Genomic DNA, 23,010 nt, shown 5'->3' on the forward strand with positions numbered 1-23,010 from the left:
TAATATTATTTCAATAATACACAAAGATTCTTATATGAAGGTCGTCATACAATATTTAATTTCTTATTATCTATTCGTTAAATTCATATATAAAATTAAAATGGTTTTCATGTACTAGTTAATAAAAATAGTGAGCAAGAATTAAACTCTGAGATCTATCGATAAAATACGTTCATATTGATTCTAACAACTTAAGGGATACCAGATTAGGTTAGTTAATACATACGTTCAAGTTGTAATAAATGATACATAGATCAATCAGAAAAAATATTAGAATTAGATTAAATAATTACTAAGAACTCAATACAAGGGAGATAATAAAAATTCACCTTTTTTTAATTAATTGGGATTTAAGCTCACAGTGTAGTTTTTTTATTATAACATGTTCAAAATATTTTATAAGCTATATTTATTTGAAAATAAGTAAATTTTTATGACGGCAACAAATTAATTTAGACTATCCATTTACTTAAATTTACACCTATAAAATATTATTGTTAATAAATTTACATGAATAAAATATTTAGTATACATTGACTAATATAAATTTTAGAATTTCATCTATACTGTTGTTAGATTATATTTCACTAAAATTATATTTATTATGTAATTACAGAACATCAGTGACGAAATTCCTAAAGCCTTCAACTTGTACAGAAACAAAAAACTTATATCCCATGGCATGATGAATGTCGCGTTATTTTCTGCCAACGCTAGTCAGTTAAGATATCTTTTAGAAACGGGAAATGGAGGTGCATTTTTCATTATCTGCGTTGTTCTTCTATTAATTAGTATTATTCTTCAGGTATGAATTATTACACTCTCGTAATAGCTACGTGTATATTTTATAATGGTTATAAAAAAGATTTCAGTTGGAATTACACTCTTGTTAAGTGCGCGATACAATGTAACTCAAAGTGATCAACGCGCCATGGCGTTCAAATTTGGAAACTATGTAATCATAGGAATATTTCTCATAACGGTTGTCAATGTTTTTTTAACTTCTTTTGGAGGACCAATGATACAGCCGCCCACGACTATAGCTAATACAGTTAGTGAAGCTGTAACTGAAATAACATTTTAGTTTTTTTAGTTTAAAGTATGTTAATAAGATATAAATTTAATAAAATAATGTTATAAGAAAATTAGCGGTACATATAATATTCTCTGTGTTAAAAGTCAAAATGTTTTTTTAGTTAAGTATATTTGTTCTAATTGTTCTATGACATAATAATACATATTAAACTGGTTATTTAAGTTTGACATATGTATATACAGGGTGATTTTTTTTACCATAATCCACTCAATTACTTAAAANGTTTGACATATGTATATACAGGGTGATTTTTTTTACCATAATCCACTCAATTACTTAAAAAATAATAATAAATTAAACATTTTTTTTTCGATTATCTTTAGTTACACATCATTCTTGAATTATTAACTATGTAATACTTTTTAAGTTCATCCCTTATAACCTGGTAAGGGTGTCAACTTTGTTTTTTTAAATGGAAACACATATTTTGAATTTAATAGTGTTTGAGTTTTTAATTTAATAGTAAATGGCATTTGAATTTTTAGTATACCTTTATTTGTTTATTAGATATAAATATTCAAAGTTTCAAATTTTTGAGTTAATATACATACAGGGTGTTCAGTAAGTCAGGAAACGGGTATCTATTGTTCTCATTGTTTGTAATAATGAGAACAATAGAAACCCGTTTCCTGACTTACTGAACACTCTGTATATACTACATAATGGATTACAAATATAGGTAGCTAATTGGTTTTTTATGTCATTGCTGTCACAGTCACGGATTGTTTATTATCAATTATGACTATCAATAGATATACTTTTTGTAATGTCAGTCAGTGTATTTATAAACTCACAATAATGTACCTTACTACAATTGATAATAACAATGCTGTGTACCTGCTAATATCGATGAAAAATGCAGTTCATTAAACAATTAAAATGACAAAGAAGATAACTTGAAATTTTTTAGAAGGCACATTCATTTTATATCATAAACATTTAGAACACATGAAATATATGCAATTATATATTTTTTTTAAATTATATAAAACATATCAATATGATATAACGCCTACGATACTGATATTAAGAAGTGTAACACACTTTTCTAATTTTGATGATTTCAAAACTAAGTTGTATGAAGCTGAAATATTTTTGTGCAACATACATGTTTTTTTAAGAATTGTAGTTCCATATGTTATAGAAATAAAATCATCATTTGTATTAAAACATGTAAAATTTAATTTTTTTATTCCTAAAAATCTTTAAAAACTGAGATAAGTATTAATATATATGACATAAATTAATTATTGCCATTGTTTAGAGAGATTTAGTTTCCCTAATTCTATTACAGCTTTCCTCCAAAATTACGAAAACTATTTGTAAATGTATATACAATGTTGAAATATTTATAAGAAAGAAAGAATTTAAATTAAATCCTCTAAAAATTGTGTTTAAAACGCGATTATGTGCTCATAAAAATTGATCTGATTATTTTTTTATTAAACAATTTGAATATACACACTAATCATAATATATTATATTATAATTATTCATTCTCAACTAATTATTAANATTATTCATTTTCAACTAATTATTAAAAATACTACCTTTTAAATTTAATTGACTAAAAAAAAAATTATAATAACAGTAAAATTATAATTAGCGAAATGTTATGTTAAGCCACAATCAGTTCTGAGATCTCCATAATTAAAAAAAAACCAAAATATTTATAATCATTGAAATGCTGAACATAATACAACTTTTGAATAGGAAACCATGATACAGTTTTATAAATACAGGTGCATTCTGTTAAATTATTATATATCGTTTTCTAATATACAAACTTAAACAGATGTAATTAAAAACTCATATAACTTATGTTCTGCATAACATTTTATAATTTTGTTTTTTTAAATTAATTTTTACATTATAAGACTATATTTAAAATATTTTGTATGTTAATTTTCACAATTACAAAAAATAATATTTTTATTGACATTTTTTTTAAGATTTGTAGATAGCGATTTTATAGATATAGTTTAAAGAAAAATATACCTAAAACTCTTATTTTAATTCAGTCGTTTATAGAATTTAAAAATTTGTTAAATTTTGAATTTTTTTACGATTTTTCTTTAGTATTAAATGTCAGTTCATGTTAGCTCTTCATCCTTTCTTCTTCCATTGATCGTGCTAAAGTGCACATGTTTGTTGTCTTATTGTCACTATTTTTTCATTAATGGAGTAGAGCCGCCAACGTCTAACGGCCAAATCTTTTCGGCGAAGCATCCAAACCATTGGATGGGGATCTCCGTTTTTTTTTAATAATTATATTTATGTGATGAGCTGTATTTTATTAATTATTTTATTTCATTTTTTTATTTATGTGTGGAGAACACGTGTTTCCTCTTTCTTCTAGCCAACGCTTAGAAGCGAGTGTCCAGACCGCTCCTGGTGTTTTTCATTAATTTCCGATTAACATTAATGGATGTGTTCCAATACCGTCCGTGATTAATTTTTTTTTTAACAATTAAATTTAATTTCCTTATTAATCTTACTTGTAATATTTATTTTTATTGTGCTAGTTGCTTAATTACTCGCCTATATTTTATTCCTGTTTCTTAATCTAAACAAGTGCTACGGTATGTTTTACATAACAACCATTTACAACTTCATTTATCATATTTATGGTTAATAAACCACAAGGTGTTTTAATCATTTATATTTAACGACATATTAAAACAAGTTAAACTATTAATTAACTTAAAATGAAATGGTCCGTTAATCATATCTGATAAGTATGATAGTCGTTATACAAGCGACAAACTACATTGTTGCTACAAACCGACTAACGAAAGGTTAAGTTTTATTATACAGAAAGATATAATTATTAATAATAATTGTGTTTATCATGTTACAACATTTCAACTGTTATAATCCAACTTCCAGTCATTTTCTTAATTTAAATAAAGTCAAAACCCTTCTTTTTCTTCTTCCTCGCCTTAATCCCAACTACTTGGGGTCGGTACTACTTTTGGAGATTTCCCTCATTTGCGGGGAACGAGGGAAAATTTTTCAATTTTTAAGAGTAATGTCTTCAACTAGATACGATTTGTGATCTTTTGACGCATTGTTGAAAGAAATCGATCTGTGAGAGCTGAGAAAAAGTGGCAACAGACATAAAAAAAAAAAACACATCATGGTAAAATTAATACCTTCTCAGCTTCTCATCGAAGCTAAAATAATTGACTTTTAATTATGATTCATTCGTCATGATATAAATATTGTTTGTATAAAAGTAGATGGGTAATATGTATGTATAATACTTATTATACTTTTGTGTATTTTACTGACTCCAACCCTGAACATAATAGACAAACGAGCATAAGTGTCATTTTGTTCAAAATGCCTACAAAAAATGTAGTATTTGATAGTTATTAATTATTTATATGTATACAAATTTATTTATTTTAAATATAAGTATAGTATTTTCATATTAATTATCTTCGTCTTTTTCTTCTTCGCCTTAATACCAACTACTTGGGGTCGACCACCTTTATCTTAAACTTCCACTTGACACGATCTCCCACATCAGCTGTCCTCAAATCGCATTCAATAGCATCCCTCCATCTCTTTTTTGATATACCTCTACCTCTTCTTCCTTCAACATTAATTTCTATAACTGTTCTTACAGCTTCCGATTCTTCTCTTCTCATAACATGACCAAACATCTAAGTCTATTTTCTCTCATCTTATCCACAATTGACGCTATACCTATACTCCCTCTTATATGCTCGTTCCTTATTCTATCTTTTCTAGTCATTCCACTCATTCATCTAAGCATTCTCATCTTTGCTACACTCATTCTCTGCTCTACTTTCTTATTAACCGCCCCACACTCTGAACCAGACATCATAGCTGGTCTCACTATAGTTTTGTAAAATTTATCTTTAAGTCTCATTGGAATTATTTTACCGCATAAGACGCCAGACGCTTCTCTCCACTTCAACCACCCGCCCTTAACCCTTAAACAGTCGCGTGGGGATCTAGCATAACCCCACATAAATAAAAACGGATTTATTATATTGCATTGAAGGTATACATAGATATAAATTTAGATGATGGTTTTTATAGTAATATTGATTTTCATAAATAAATACCTTCAAAAAAAATAAATGTATGACTTAAAATATTCATCAAAATTGAAATGGGTCATATTTATCCCCACGTGACTTGTAACGTTATAATTTTTTCCAAAATATCGTTTTATCGTAAATGCAATGTTATAATTAATATAATATTGTGTAATTGGAATTATATGGATCTGCCACCGACTGTGCAATTAAGTTTTAAAAATAAATAATCTATTAAGAATTTCCACTACTCGATGATACGGAACAAATAAGAACAAAACATGTAATAAATACATCGTGTATATTAAACAGTATGCATAGATTGTTGGGAGATAAATCAATGTTCAACAGATTCAGAATAATTGTATATACTCGTAATATAATAATTAAATGTATTGTAATATTAATAATAAAAAAATTCAAATCCGAAAAATGATTATATAAATGTAAATACACATAAAACTAATAAATATAAGCCGTGTTTGAGCTCAAAGAAATGCAAGAAAAATTAATAAAAATACATTTTGTAATAGTAAAAGCTTTTGTTTACCGTCTTAAAAATAAGATTTTGCAGTTAAAATAATATTTTTAGAAACCAATATTATTTAATGAAATTTTGAAAATTAAGATTTTTTTTTTCGTAATATAATTTTTAGTAATGCACATAATTTTGTAATTTATTTATTTTTTAATTTTTATTATTGCATTTTTATCCATACTTATATATCATATGGTAACAAATAATGTCATTGAATTAAAAAAAAATGAACTTTTTTATACATATTTTATACTTTTTTAGAAATGGGGTCTGATAGACCCCCATGCGACTATGAACGTTAAAAATAGGCACGCTTCTGATAAAGGGTTAATTCTGTGTCTTACAAAACCCTTATAAATTTAAAGGATTAACATGACTTATATCGCAATACTATAGTCGATACTATTTCACGTGGTAGCAATCCACGTTTTTTATTAATGAACAACAACAGGTTATTTAAAAAACACAACCGAAAACACGAACGCAATTAATAATAATTTTTGCATAATAGGACGCGGTGAAAAATAAAATATTTAAAAAATAAGATCTCCTAGAATGTTAAAATACAATTATTTTTTCTTTTTTGTAAAATTATAGTTTATAATTCATAAAAATATTATTTGAATACATTTAAAGGACATTTATATTTAATTTGAAAGAAGACTGTGGTCGTTGGTTTACATAAAATTACTTATATTTCCATACAAATGTATTATTATACTTAATATGTTAATAGTAGATTTAAAAATAATTTTATTAGTTTAATTAAGTAAATATGAAGTATAGCATTATATTTACATTTTTCTATTAATCAAAAATTAAATCAATACATATTAAATTTTCTTGTTCTTTTACATTTAATATATACTGAAAACATTAATACATAAGAATTTATTTAATATAACTAAGAAAATTTTTTAATTTATGAACAAAAAAACATACATGCAAAAAAAATTTAAAAAAAAACACGTTTTCGTAGTTGTTTTAAATTTTTATTTGGAAAGGATTCATATTTTGAAAAAAACTCAAACAACCTTTTTTATATAGAATATCACGGTGATAAATATTACTTGTACACAATTTCTGTGTACAATTAAAATTTAAGACACTGGAAAAGTCTAACTGAAAACTATGTCATTTTTTTAAAAAATTAAGTGAAACTGATTTTTTTTATTTTTACGAAAAAATATGAATTTTACAAAAAAATAATATATTACCTTATTTTTTGTTCACATTAAGTTCTATAAAAATTGTTCTTTGTGTTTTTGGCGAAACTTCAAAAATAAAGAGCGTACACTCAAAAAAAGAAAATCCACCCTATTTTTGAAGAACTTCAACCCCTTTGAGGCACGTGAAGGGGTTGACTTATTGTACTCAAATTTTAACAGTTTCAATTTTTCAATGAACCTAAGGAAATTTTGAGCCCATAATACTGAATTTATGAAGTTGAAAAATAAATGTATAGGTGTTCTGTAACTAAGGAAACAAGTTTCTATGGTTCTCATTGTTTATAACAATTGACCTGTTTCCTTACTTACTGAACACCAATATGTGTGTATAAATAAATAAATACATTTTATTACCCAATGTAATATTATATTATTTTTTATAATACTAACGTATAATATTATGTTATCATTTTTACATTTATGGCACACATAATGATTATACAAGATCACCAAAACAGAGTTCCCTTATTTAAAATACAAACTAACCCTTTAATTATGAGATAAAATCTACTTATTGTAGAGATTATTAAGGGAGTATTCTAGTCTAGAAATTTAAAAAAATCGATTTTTACTTTTTTATATATTTTCAAAGTTTGACTATTCAAGAATATGTCATTTTGGCAGATTGAATAAATGTAAGTCTAAAATATTATTTTATAACTTAGACTACGAAAAACTTTAGGCGAAACTTTAAACGCGTTTTTTTCGGAACTGTCTTTTTCAAAACGATACCCACGATTTCTCAGGTTCTACCGGACCGATTTAAATTGAAATGTTTAAAGAGTTTTCTTTATAGACTTGCCTATGTCTAGAACTATCTCCATCACAAAATTTCAATTTTTACTATTTTTAAATAGTTCGAAACAGTCAAAAAAAGTGGTAAAAAAATTTTTTTTTTTTCAGACAGTCTCCTTTTGTGAAAGATATTTTTCCAACTTTTCCGTAGTTCCAGACATTACGACATTATTCTAGATTAAAAATCTTTTTTTTTTACTCTCTCTAATATTTCCTCATTGAAAGAGTAATATAATAACTACGTGTACTACTTTATTACATTAACATATTGTAATTTAAAAATTCAACAATTACTATTAGATTCATTTATTTTTAGCTTCGATGCGAAGCTGAGAAGGTATTTTAGCTTATATCAATTATTATTATATTTAGAATATATCAAGTCACCACTGTGCCGCGACCCCCCTGTGTTAGGGTTTTTTTTTTAAATCGGACTACTTCCCTTAATACAGGTGGGATTCAAAACATAAAAATGCATATAGAAAGTAGAACTTTTTCAACATAACTTTTGAAAGTGTTCTGGAAGGTCTGACACTTTTATATATATCTTAAATTAAAGCTTATGTAATGTACTTTATTATGGGAAAAAAAGTTTCGGACTTTATTTTGTCTTTATTGTGAAAAAGGCTACCGAATGCTATTTTTGTGTGAAAATTCTCGATTTTATTTTTTACATTTTTAACTTTATAATGCAATAACTTATTGGAAAGTATATGGATCAACACAATTTTTTTATGAGAAATAATATTTTTTAATAATTTCTTTTTCATTCGACATACATTATCTTAATCAGGATATTAATAAGGAACTAGCAAATCAAGTAGCTTTTGAAATAATACACCAATTTTTTAAAATTAAACACTATCGAAGAGTTTTTTTTTTATAGTGATTTTAATCACTGTCAGATATCATTATACTTGATCCATCTATGCCACGTCACCACTGTGCCGCGACCCCCTGTGCTGGGTTTTTTTACTATGATATATTTATTTTTTATTTTTGAATTTTTTTTTTTGTGTCTGTAAACGCTTAATCTCAGCTCTCGCTGGACCGATTTTGATGAACGATATGTCAAAAGATCACAAATTGTATCTAGTCGATGACATTACCCTCACAGTTTGAAAAAAATTCTCTCGTTCCCCGTAAACGGGGGCTACCTCCCACAAATTTAAAAATCGGTAATTTTTGACATTTTTTTACTTAAAATTGCCATAACTTTTTTAAAAATGACCGAATCAATATAATATTTTTTTTTAGGATACCTTAGGTATTTACCTATTATTTTATATATTTTTGTGAACATTTGATCTTTTACCGGGCCACAGGAAGGGTTTCAAATGGTAAAAATTAACTTTTTCAACTGAACTTTTTAAAATGTCCGGAAAAACTGACACTTTTATGTATATACAGTGACGAGTAAAAGTGAACACTAATGAGAAAATTCTGAGAAAAAGGGTTATAAATTAATAACACATACGTTTTAAATTATTCAAAAATGTATATGTGTTTAAAAAATAAAATTTAAACGTATTAGATGAAAAAATACATACATTAAGCAGTGAGTTACTAGATAACAAATTTTTAAAAGTACTCACTTTTGCACCAGAATTTATATAGTTATATTCCTGTATTAATATTTTGTCTACAATCCTTTAGTCTTTATCACTGCTTCCATCCTTTGTGGCATGCTGTTGACCAATGATTCGCAGTAGTTTACATAAATTTTTGCCCATTCTCTAATTCTTTCCCACAAATTGTCGAGTGAAGTAGGTGGACCATGATACTTACTATACAATTTTCTTTTTAAATATGCCCAAAAGTTCTCTATTGGGTTCAGGTCAGGACTTTGAGGTGGCCAGTCCATAGTTTTAAATTGTTGATTGGAAAGCCATTGTTTGACGGATTTCGCCGTATGCATGGGGTCATTATCCTGTTGGAAAATGACTTCATCGTTTGGTATTGGCATTTTTGCAACCACACCTGGCAAATTTCTTGATAGAATATTTTTATACATTTATTGATCCATAGAAAATATAATTTTATGAATGGGTCCAGGTCCATACGCAGTAAAACAGCCCCATAGCATGACAGATCCTCCACGATGCTTGATCGTCTGCTTGACATAGGAAGGTTTGAGCCTCTCGCCAGTGTTTTTCCAGAACCAGGACCTTCCGTCAGAGCTGTATATATTAATTTTGGTTTCATCCGACCATATTATCCTCCTTCAGTCTTGTTTTGTCCAGTGTTTATGATCTTTAGTCAAGCCTTAATATTTTTTTTGGAAATTGCGGGTTTTTTCTTTTTTTTGGCACACACATAATTTTGTTCCTTGAGAACTTTCGAGGCTGTCCACTTGCTCACTTTTTTCGCCTTGTGTTGTTGCAATAGATTGGTTGACATTGAAGATGAAGATGCTTCTCCCGCCTGTAAAAAGTGAGCAATTCTTCGTCAATCTCATGGGGTATTACACTTAGGTCTTCCTTTTAGTCGGAACGAAGCATTAGGACAACCTCTATTTTTAATTTTTTGGGCTGATTCCACACTGTCGAGCCACTTCTCTAGTTGATTGACCCGATTTTAGCATCGAAACAATTTGTGTCATTTTTTGAGGAGTAATTTTGACGTTGGTTCCTTTCACTACGAAAGAATGGTTCATACTGATTAAAATAGAAGTTTCATATTTTCTTTGTAAATAGAAAGAAATGTAAACAAGTCTGGAGTGAAAAATCTCTTTTCTCCAGACAATAAGTCNAGTCTGGAGTGAAAAATCTCTTTTCTCCAGACAATAAGTCAAAGACACGCACTCCGCTTTGCGTTTTTTTATTGTTTTAATAGCAGGTGCAAAAGTGAGAATTATTAAATAAATTAACTCTTAGGCCTTTTATCTTTTTCTAAATTATTTTTTGTGTGTAAACTTTTGTTTTAATTCCTAGAATTTGGATTCAAAAATTTATTAAATTGAATTTATGTTTAGTTTTGAAAATGCCAATTTTCCAAAAATTTTGGATATTGTGTTCACTTTTGCTCGTCACTGTACCTTAAATTAATATTTATGTAACATACTTTATTTTGAAAAAAAAAATCACCCTAGTTTATATGGTAAGGGCAACGGCCTTGTAAAAGATAATCCCTGATCATCATGGTTTTTACTCAACGGACATCAACTTCGACCTTTATTACTTTTCTATTTTTAGATTCGATGCGAAGCTGAGAAGGTATTAATTTTACTATGATGTGTTTTTTTTATTTATTTATTTATTTATTTTTTGTCTGTTACCATTTTTTCTCAGCTCTAACCGAACCGATTTCTTTCAACGATACGTCAAAAGATCACAAATCGTATCTAGTCGAAGACATTACCCTCAAAAACTGATAAAATTTCCCTTGTTCGCCCTAAATGGGGAAATCTCCGAAAAAATTACAAATTTAAAAATCGCTAATTTTCGAAATTTTTTCAATTTTTTTACTTAACACTATTTATTTTTATGAAAAAATAGTTACTGAGTATACAATTAAACCGTTAATAGAAGAAATTATTCCGGAAATAATGAACAAATTGAATATCCTGTAATGCAACATTTTTTACGTATCCTTTAGAATAAAAGAACAAGAAAAATCATATAATAATACAATTAATATTTGTAACTTAAACTATAAATTTAATTGGAAATTTGAAATATTAATAGTTATTTCTTATGTAATAAACAAAGAATATAATTTTTTAAATATGTGTAACTGACATTAATTAAAATAATAAATCAACGGATTATTGTAAATTTTTGTTGGCTATTTATTTTAACGATGATTTTGTATTTTAATAATCTTGCAGAAGTCTAAAAGTACTTCAAAGAGCTTTTCTGCTAGAGTTTAATAAGTGGGTTATTCCTAAACGGAATTATGCTGGGCAGTGCCACAACTAGTTTTCTTGGGCCCCATCCCAAGAATACTAGTTATGTTTTAAGGACTAGGCCTATATTTAAATTTATAGAGGTTATGAAGTGGTGAACTTTAAAATACTTAGATATAGTGCTCACCTAGTTATAAAAGAGTCATATTCAAAAATGGTCTAAATTAGTCTATNTTCACTCGACAATTTGTGGGAAAGAATTAGAGAATGGGCAAAAATTTATGTAAACTACTGCGAATCATTGGTCAACAGCATGCCACAAAGGATGGAAGCAGTGATAAAGACTAAAGGATTGTAGACAAAATATTAATACAGGAATATAACTATATAAATTCTGGTGCAAAAGTGAGTACTTTTAAAAATTTGTTATCTAGTAACTCACTGCTTAATGTATGTATTTTTTCATCTAATACGTTTAAATTTTATTTTTTAAACACATATACATTTTTGAATAATTTAAAACGTATATGTTATTAATTTATAACCCTTTTTCTCAGAATTTTCTCATTAGTGTTCACTTTTACTCGTCACTGTATATACATAAAAGTGTCAGTTTTTCCGGACATTTTAAAAAGTTCAGTTGAAAAAGTTAATTTTTACCATTTGAAACCCTTCCTGTGGCCCGGTAAAAGATCAAATGTTCACAAAAATATATAAAATAATAGGTAAATACCTAAGGTATCCTAAAAAAAAATATTATATTGATTCGGTCATTTTTAAAAAAGTAATGGCAATTTTAAGTAAAAAAATGTCAAAAATTAGCGATTTTTAAATTTGTGGGAGGTAGCCCCCGTTTACGGGGAACGAGAGAATTTTTTTCAAACTGTGAGGGTAATGTCATCGACTAGATACAATTTGTGATCTTTTGACATATCGTTCATCAAAATCGGTCCAGCGAGAGCTGAGATTAAGCGTTTACAGACACAAAAAAAAAAANCCTGTAACTAAGGTACACGATTGCCTGTGTCTCCTTCAGGCAATTAAAACTCATTTAAGGAGATAGGGACGATATTTGAGCAGACGTCGGGTAGCTTCCGATTCTTGGTTTTGACCAAGATCCTCAAATATTAAACAAGCCCCTAACAGTATGCTGCCGCGTAAATTGGTGTATTATTTCAAAAGCTACATGATCTGCTAGTTCCTTATTAATATCCTGATTAAGATAAAGTATGTCGAATGAAAAAGGGATTATTAAAAAATAGTATTTCCNTATACTTTCCAATAAGTTATTGCATTATAAAGTAAAAATGTAAAAAATAAAATCGAGAATTTTCACACAAAAATAGCATTCGGTAGCCATTTTCACAATAAAAACAAAATAAAGTCCGAAACTTTTTTTCCCATAATAAAGTACATTACATAAGCTTTAATTTAAGATATATATAAAAGTGTCAGTATTTTCGGAACACTTTCAAAATTTAAGTTGAAAAAGTTAATTTTTTTNGTATTTTCGGAACACTTTCAAAATTTAAGTTGAAAAAGTTAATTTTTTTTGAAAAAGTGGTCAATTTAAATCCCCCTCTATAGGTAGGTAAAAAGTTAAATTTATAAAAAAAATATACCAAATGATAGGTAAAGACATCATGCATCTATAAAAAAAAAATTATATTGGTTTGTTCAATTTTAAGAAAGTTATGGCACTTTTAAGTAAAAAAATTCAAAAAATTTTGAAAATTAGCAATTTTTAAATTTGTAATTTTTTGTGGAGGTTATTCACAACAGACAAAAAAAAAAACACATCATAGTAAAATTAATACCTTCTCAGCTTCGCATCGAAGTTAAAATCGATAAATTTTGTCATTTTTTTTTCTTAAAACTTTCATAACTTCAAAAATCAACAAATCAACATAATTTTTTTTATACTAAAACCTTAGATATTTCCCTTTTATTTGAAATCATTTTTTTGAAAATCTAACACTTAACCTGCTCATTGGGGGAGATTTAAAATTGCAACTTTTTTACAAAAACTAACTTTTTCAACTTAATTTTTGAAAATGTTCCGAAAATATTGCATCCTTTAAATATATATCAAATTAAAGTTTATTTTATGTACTATGAAATGAAAAAAAAAATTGTCCTGACACTTTGTCACCTGAATGCAAACGGCTGCTGTAGTTAAAAAAACGCTATTTTAGAGTTAAAATTTTCGATTTTAAATTTTTAACTTATAAATGGTATAATTATTGAAAAATGTATGTATTAGCACATTTTTTTTTTTTAATATATTATACGTATATCTTTCATTTGACATACTTTTTATTAAAATTGGACAATTTTTCCTTATATAGGGGGCATTTAAACCTCAAACGTTGTATAAAAAATAATACTTTATCAACTGAACTTTTGAAAATGTTTCGGAAATGCTGCCTCCTTTCAACATATATCAATTCAAAGGTTATGTCATATACTATAAAATGAAAAAAAAAATTTGACACCTTATCTTCTATGGACAAATGGCTACTGTATTCAAAAATATGCTATTTTTGTGTTAAAATCTTTGGTTTTGTATTTTATTTATTTTAAAATATTTTATAAGGGCAATACACTGACTTTCGTGAATATTATATAATTTAATTGACATAGAATAAAGTTTATATGATATATGAAATGAAACTTATTAAATTTCTTTTATATTTTTAAAGTCGAAAAAGTAATTTTTAAATTTGAGTTAGCTTAAATAGCTAATTTTATCAAGAGACGTAAAGCAACGAAACGTTGTCGAATCGGTAACACTTGTGTTTTACATGCCTAGGGTAGGAGGTTTCAAATCCGTCTGTGGGCAAGAAAATTTTGCATTTTTTTTTTGAGTTAGAATAAAATTTTAAAATCATTTGATATTTATCTCATTTAGATTTAATAACTTCAATAAATATAAAGAATCCTATCACTATAGTCTGCCCTCGTGAGAAGAAATTTCTTATTCGTGTTAATATTATTTTACTATGTAGTTCTTTTTGTGGCTACGATTTATTTTGCCAACACTCACTAGACCTACTTTTTTCAACGATACGTCAAATGATTACAATGCGTATTTAGTTTAAATTATTACTCTTAAAACTCGAAAAAATATTCCTTATTAAAATAAAAGTAGCTTAACCAGCTTTTTCCTTACAAACAATTAAAATCATTCATTTCTAATATTTTTAAAGTATTTATTGTCGAATTAGATTTGATATGATAATTTTAGTTGAGTACTTTACTCAACTACAAAAGTAAATAATTTTATTTTTATTAATTTTTTAACTCTATTTGCGTGTGCTACTACCAGTCTATAATATTCCAAATTATTTTGTAACATGTTGCTACATAAATCATAATTAAAAAAAAAAAATTATTTTTAGTTTCACCTGAATTTAACGTTGGATTTTTACAATTATAATCAAAATTTATAATATGCTCAATTGAATAAATCTTTTTAACAACTTTTTTTTTATTGGTTTTTTTAGATATATAATCATTATAATTAATTAAATTCTAAATATTTCCATTGTAGAATCTTTTTAAACACCAAAAGTTAATTAGGCATAATTACCATGATTTTTATTTAAGTGATCTATTACGATAAAAATGTAAAAAAAATCTTTTTATCGAACTTTTCTGATAAATTTACTGTAAATAGTAATTATAAAATTTCCTGACTGCATATTAATCTTAACAATTTCATTTTTTTCTATTTAATAATGTCATTTTCAAACTTACAAGTTGAGCTAAAAGTAATAAGTTCATTTTTTTTTTTATTAAAACTTTCACTTTTAAGGACAAAAAAAAGTAGATTCAAAATGATTACTTTTAGCATATTAAAAATCGAAATCAATAATAATTTGAAAACAATTAATTTTAAAAATTATATATTATATAATTAAAAAAAATACTAATCTGGGTATAATTAAGGAAATAGAAGTTGATGTTGCTTTTGTAATTATCTATCAATTTCTTAGAGTTAAACACTATCTACAGATTTTCATCGAAGCGTTTCTTATGATAGTGATTTTAATCACTGTCAGATTAAATCTATACTGGACCCAACTATGCAACGTCCCCACGTGCTGGGTTTATTTTTATTAATGTACGTATAAGAATTGAGAATTTTTTAATTATGATGTCTAATTTCTCACAGTGGTACAATTGCCAAATTAATTTTTTTTTTCAACCTTATAATACATTACAAAAGCATTAATTTAATATAAGTTTAAAGAAAGCAGTTGTTCCTGAAAATTTCCTAAAATTGTGTTTTGACGTGTGTGAAAAAATATAATTTGTAACGTGATAAAAAGTATCTGTTTATTTTTTTTGTCTATTTGTATATATAAATATTATTTGTAATTTGTTTGTGCGCGTGCGAGATAGTCAGCTGTGTACTACTTCGGATCGGTTCATGGACGGCATTTGTGTGTACATTCACCCCGCTCCTTTCCTATCTTGAACGTCATTTGGACTGCTCACCGCCTACATTGTCGCCTTATGATATGTGATAGTTCAACATTTTCTTGATAATTTCCGGCACCGAGTATTAAAATTTGTTACCCCACTGTAAAGCTAGCCGTTTTGTCGCCAACGGACCGCCGGGTCAAGCGACGGAGGTTTTGTCGAAAATTAGCCATCGTCGGAACTGGTACGCTAATTTTCGTCCGTAGCGGTTTTTTTAGTTGTGTGCGTTACAACAAATTGCTTTTTTTATATTTATATTTTTTTTATTGTAAGAGGCCGCTAAATTTATAATGTGATTTTTTTTTTATTAGCGTCGGCGAAACCTGCCTCCAGTTTCTTTAGCCCTTAGGGGCTGTTAATGTATAAGTTTTGTTTTTATGTTTTGAGCCAGATTATTTTTTTTGTGCGCTGTGCCATAAGCACGTGTGGCGAATTTTTTTTATAGTTTTTTTATTTATTTAGGCCCCGCAACATGGCAGGCGTGTACAAGACCTGTCATGTTCTATCTATATTTTTTGTGATTTTTTTATATATAGGTATATAGTTACATTGGGTGATGCATGTATATATTATTGGTACAATGTGGTGACGTAGTGGATTTTATTCCGGGGTGTCTCAACGTCTTGCAAGCTAAGTCTAACTGCCAAAAACCAGTCGCTTACTTGGAACCTATACCCGCCGTGATTAGCGGTAATGCCGTGATTAATAGGCGGTGGGTACCCAAAGACGTTCATCGTATTCTCTAATAATAAAAGTGTAGGTGTAACTATTCTTTTTATTATTACCTTTTTTTTTCTTTTTTGTCCCCTTTAATTTGTAGACTAGGTTGTTTGACCATTNACTTTTTCAACTTAACTTATAAGGTACGGGTAGAAGGTCTGACACTTTTATATATATCTTAAATTAAAGCTAATGTAATGTACTTTAAAAAAAAAATTTGACCTCTGGACTTGTCTTCACTGCGAAAATGGCTACTNTTATAAGGTACGGGTAGAAGGTCTGACACTTTTATATATATCTTAAATTAAAGCTAATGTAATGTACTTTAAAAAAAAAATTTCACCTCTGGACTTGTCTTCACTGCGAAAATGGCTACTGAATGCTATTTTCGTGTGAAAATTCTCGATTTTATTATTTATATAATATTTAACTTTATAGTGCTATAACTTATTGAAAAGTTTATGGATCCACACAATTTTTTTATGAGAAATAATATTTTTTAATAAACCCTTTTTCATTCGACATACTTTATCTTAATCGAGATATTAATAAGGAACCAGAAGATCAAGTAGCTTGTGGAATAAAACACCAATATTTTTAAAATTAAACACTATCTAAAGATTTGCATCGAAGCGTTTATTTTTGATAGTGATTTTAATCACTGTCAGATATCATTATACTTGATCCAACTATGCCACGTCACCACTATGCCGCGACCCCCCTGTGCTGGGTTTTTTTAATTTAATTAAATTTAATAAGTTAGAGTATATATTCGACTTAAGTAAGTTTCATATAACCTTTATGAAAATCGGTGGGCTCATTACTATGGCCACTCCTTATAAGGTATTTTTAAATAAAAAAATCGCCTAATTCTACATTTTTAAAAAAAAATAATATTTGTGTCAAATTGAAATGAAAAAAAATGTGGATAAAGACAATTTCATATTAATTTTTTTTGGAGGGTACCTATTTATTAANACATTTTTAAAAAAAAATAATATTTGTGTCAAATTGAAATGAAAAAAAATGTGGATAAAGACAATTTCATATTAATTTTTTTTTGGAGGGAGGAGTATGTAAGCTACCTATTTATCATAACTAAAAAACGTATAAAATTTAAAAAATAAATTTATTTTTGAAAATATTTTTTAAATCGCTATATAAAATTAAAGTCAAAATAAATATTTTCGAAAAAAATGAGGGGAGATTGGTACCCTAACTCCTATACACAATAAGTCAATGCAGTTTACACTAATTTCTTAAAAACATTTTCACATGAAATTTTGTATGCAAATTTATTACATTATTTTGAACTTAGCAATTTTTTCTTTTTAAGTATGATGTTCATTTTCTCGACTGACAAGTCTATGGGTCTAACATTTTTTTGAAAATTAAGTTTATTACATAATCTTTAATGTTAAATATATATACATGTATCAGAAATTACGGACATTTTCAAAAATTAAGTTGAAAAAGTTTTAAATCACATACACGTATTTAATGTTTTGAATCACTATGTATAAGTAGAACGACTAATTTGATGTTATGAATGATGTAGATATTTCGTTGCTAAGCAAAACGCTTAAAAATTAGCTATTTTCACCAAAAATTTTATGCTAGCATTGATTCGAACTAAGAAGGTATTAATTTTACTATGATGTATTATTTTTTTTATGTGTATTACTTATTCTCAGCTATCACTGAACAGATTTTTATGAATTATATTTATAAAAAAGTAATTAAATATATTTGTTATATTATTAGTAAGAAGTTAAGTAATCAAAATTGGTATTGGTTTATTTTGGTCAGACCAAGATCAAGATTAATGGGCAACACTCTTGTAAAATCAAGACTAAAACTGCAAGAATGCAAAAATTTTTGCTAATAATAAATAATTATTTTCAGTAGAGTTCAATTATAAAAAATACCGTTCGTTGTTCCCACAATGATTTAAAACACCTTAATAAAATCAATAAGATTTAAAATATCGTTATTTAAATTAATATTGAATATTCAATTAAATATTGAACTATTCTTTTGTTTTTACTGACTATGTGTTTTGTTTAATATGAGTAATAACTGCAACCAATAAATCTTATGAATTTTTTTTACGGAATATTATGATATCGATTTTATTATGGTTTCAAAACCATATTTATATATCATTTTTTTAAATTTTCATGCGTAGTTATTAAATAGTAGGAAAAACTGGGAGAATGACACGCATATACTTTAAACATCTACTTTAAATTTAATATTTTTAAACTGTGCTTATTTGTATTTATGTCGTGTAAAAATATAAAGTTCATTAAACATGTGTTGACTGTTCAATAATTAATATTTTACCTGAAATTTTATAAAATACCACCCATCACTTTTAAAGTCACGCTCAAACATTTTAAATTGATCTGAGTTGTGATAAAATATACTTTTATTTAGTGTCGAGGAATTAAAATTTGATAAAGGAAATGAATTTTCTGATTGATACAAAAAAATAAAACTGATTACAGCTTAAAAAATATCAAAAATATTGTTCAACGTTTCAGTCGTTTTTCACTTATTAGTTTATATCTCAGATAATAATGATCATAGAAATTTAAAACTACGGTCTTTCCGAGTATGCTAGATTTACTACAAAGTAATTTGTTACTCAAATATAAAAAACTTATACAGCTGGACAATAAGTAACATTTTTAGAGGGGCTAGAATGATCTAGTAAAGTTAAATGTTTGGAAAAGCTAACTTCTGATAACAATATAGACAATTCATCATACATTATTCTTTCATTTAATATTACAATCCAAGATGTCACATTCTGACATTTATTTATGTTGTAAATGAATACAATTATCACAAAATAGTGATGCTATTTTGTGTTTATATTTTACAGTAGGTAAGACTACCGTTTAGTTAAATATAGTAAAAAAAGACATTAATGTAATAGTCAAATTTCAACATAATATCTACCAGGATACCGCTTCAATGGTATATAGAATGAAAGAAATGGGTGACTGTGTGTGGAATTTAATTGATATAAAAATTTTAACACTATTCACAAAAGAACAAGTTTAAATAGCTATTTCTAAAAAAAATTGTATGATATATTTATATAATTTTATGTTTAAATACAACTATTTTTTATGTATTTTTTATTTACTTTAATTTATAAAATAGTTGAAAAATATGATTTTACATTAGCATTCTACTACATAAAATACATAGGTTTGTTCTGTTTTTTTACCAATTAAATTATGTTTACAGACTTTGAATAAAAAAAATTGACATTATTACCATTTTTTGACTTATTAATTATTTTTTCATATTTATAGCGATTATAATATAATCAGTTTTAGTTGATATTATCAACTAAATAAACGCAATAGACAATATTTTATTTTTAACTTTTTAGAAAGGCTAAATTTTTTTTTTTTTTACATACTACCAAATGGCTTTATTATTTAAACGATAAAATTATCTTTATAAATAATTGTATATGAAACATAGTTTTATAACAATTAATAAAGAATAAACATGTGTGGAGTGAACCTCCAGCGAGGTGGCTCCTTAATCTAAGTTAAAACTAAATATTTTAAACTAAGTCATATGGTTTATGACGTTTAAGACGCCTGACGTCTTCGGAGTTACCCAAAAGTTGAATAGCTGCTGTATTAATGTGGTTCGTTAATCTCACCTAATGTTTGCGAGCAAATCTTTTAATTTCTTCTGCTACTGTAGGCAAAATCAAATTACGGTGTATAATGTCATTTCTATCGTACCGATAGGCTGAAACGATGGTACGGAGAACAACATTCTGTCATCGTTGAATAACATCAATATTATACTTACTAGTACAACCCCACAGTTGTATACCATAAGTTCAAATTGTTTTTATGATAGCCACGTAAAGTAGACGTTTGTTATTCAATGAAAGTTTGAAATGTTTCCCAATCAACCAATATAACTTTTCTATTTTAGTTTTATTTGCAAACTTTTCTGGCGTACATGGTGTTTCCAATTAAAACGAGAGTCTAAGTGCATTCCTAGGTATTTAGCCGAATCTTTTTGTGGTATAATTTGATGATTCATTTTGATAGGAATATTATTGGTATTACGAAGCGTATAATTGACATGTACTGACTTGTCACTACTGATTTTAATTTTCCAACGTCTTGTCCATAATATTATTGATCGAGTTTTGTAATTTATCAGTTGCAGACTGTTGACTATAATTGGTTGCTAATACAGCCGTATCATCAGCGAATATGGCAGTTGTCGTATCATTGGTTGATGGAATATCAGCAGTATAAAGTAAATACAAAATAGGTCCTAAAACACTACCTTGTGGTACTCTTATGGTTATAGTATTCCAATCTATAACAGCTTGCTCATGCATGACCTGAAACTCTTGTTCAGTCAAGTAAGATTCTAAGTGTGTGGTAGTTGTTCTCTTAATTTTATGAGTAGTCCTTCATGCCAAACTTTATCAAACGCCTGCGCAACGTCTAAGAAAACTGCACAACAGTACTTTTTCTCTTCAAGAGCCTGGTTAATAAGATTGGTAACTCGGTGAACCTGAACAATTGTAGAGTGTTTATTGCGGAAACCAAATTTTTGGAAATATTTCGGAACAACTATATTTTTTAAATCTATATTAAATTAAAACTAGATTTGAAGTACAATATTGAAAAATAAATTGTCTGAACAATATTCTGCTATAACAAATCCAATTTTAAATAAATTTAAATGTAATTAAAATTATATTGTTATTAATTAAAATAAAATTCACAATTTTTTAAAAAATTTACATTATTTTTAATTTTGGAAAATTTTCCAGAACGTCTGTGTTCTTCATATCTATATTATATTAATGGTTTATGATGAAAAGATTTTAAATATCTCGAGTTTAGTGGAATAATCTCAGATTTTTTTTACGCATAGATCAACAAAATCAGTCTTGTTAATGCTAAGAATTTTCACGGATAGACAAAGAAAAATACATCATGTTAATATTAATACTTTCTTGGCTCCGCATCAAATCTTAAAATTAGATATTAAAATGATCAAAATGGGGAAATCGATCCGATGATCCCAAATGGCATGCAGCCGGATAAATATTAGGATTAGTTTTTACTTTTTCATGTTACTTCATCTAATTTTGAGCAAATCATTCTATATAAAGGAATAACAAAAAAAACACACATGCCCATTTCATTTTTATTCAAATACCTAGAGGGTATATTTGAATGAGGGAAGTACTAATGGAGGTAGTATTAGGGGAGGAAATATTAACCTCCTCGTTTGAATAATACTTAAAATTTCAAAGTTAATTTTTCGTCATGTTTTTCTTCAGCTATTGTAGAAATAAATTAATTTCTTTAAACAGGTTTATGACAATAAACCTTGAGCAACTATAAACAATATATAATATAGAAATTATTTTCGTAAATTTTTCATTGTTTGGTTAGTATATTTAAATTTATTTCCACAAAAAGTTCGCAAACATTAATTTTATTATATTTTTTTTTTTTAGTATAAATTTATTATACTTCTTTTAGAAAATGAAACAGTTAAAATAATAACTACTATGGCCATAAACGCAATTTGAACACCCTAAACATTTTCAGAGAACTTAACAGAGGACGCGGATAGATTCTTCGTTAATATCAAAAGGGTAGCATCCGCTAATAGGTGGGGTGACGTGGAGAAATTAATAACGTTGCCCCTTTTATTATGTGACACAGAGCAAACGGTTTTTGAGGCTATCGAATCCGAAAACCCAAACTTAAATTGGCATGAGGCAAAAAATATAATGATAAAGTTTTATAATTCAGACGCACGACTTCGAATGAAACGTCAAAGTTTAGAATCTAGGAGAAAGAGTGATTCTGAGACAGTACAGGAGTATTTGCTAAAAACAAAAGAATTGTGCAGGAAAATAGATAAAAATATGACAGAAAGGGAGGTAATAAGGTATATTTTGAAAGGTTTACCGGAAGAAATTGTTAAAGAGTTAAGAACAATGGACTTAGATTCACTTGTAGCACTTGAGGAAAATATCAATAGACTATAGAGGAATGCAGGGCTAACGGAAATGAATGATAAAGACAAAATGCAAAAGCAAATAGATTTTTTAACACTAACGGTTAACCGTACACCAAGATTCAATAATAAATATGCAAAAGTAAATAAATGAAATCCAATTCATAATAAAAATAATAATACAT

At 27.0% G+C, this 23,010-nt stretch overlaps 1 protein-coding gene across 2 annotated transcripts in view; it reads left to right on the top strand.

Moving 5' to 3' along the window:
• LOC126896119 (ninjurin-A-like) overlaps window positions 1-23,010 on the top strand; it is a 67,516-nt gene that overhangs the window by 1,048 nt on the left and 43,458 nt on the right. The window contains exons 2-3 of one of the 2 annotated variants that reach the window (XM_050668604.1): window positions 617-805; window positions 866-1,228. The exons of the other annotated variant lie outside the window; for it this stretch is intronic. Of the exons in view, the coding sequence (XP_050524561.1) occupies window positions 617-805; window positions 866-1,084 (408 nt within the window). The 3' untranslated portion in view covers window positions 1,085-1,228. Of the gene's footprint in view, window positions 1-616; window positions 806-865; window positions 1,229-23,010 lie in introns of those variants that run through there. 2 annotated transcript variants of the gene reach the window in all.

Source organism: Daktulosphaira vitifoliae, unplaced genomic scaffold, assembly GCF_025091365.1.
Source record: "Daktulosphaira vitifoliae isolate Bord-2020 unplaced genomic scaffold, ASM2509136v1 Scaffold_1, whole genome shotgun sequence".
In the NCBI taxonomy this organism is placed as follows: Eukaryota; Metazoa; Arthropoda; class Insecta; order Hemiptera; family Phylloxeridae; genus Daktulosphaira; species Daktulosphaira vitifoliae.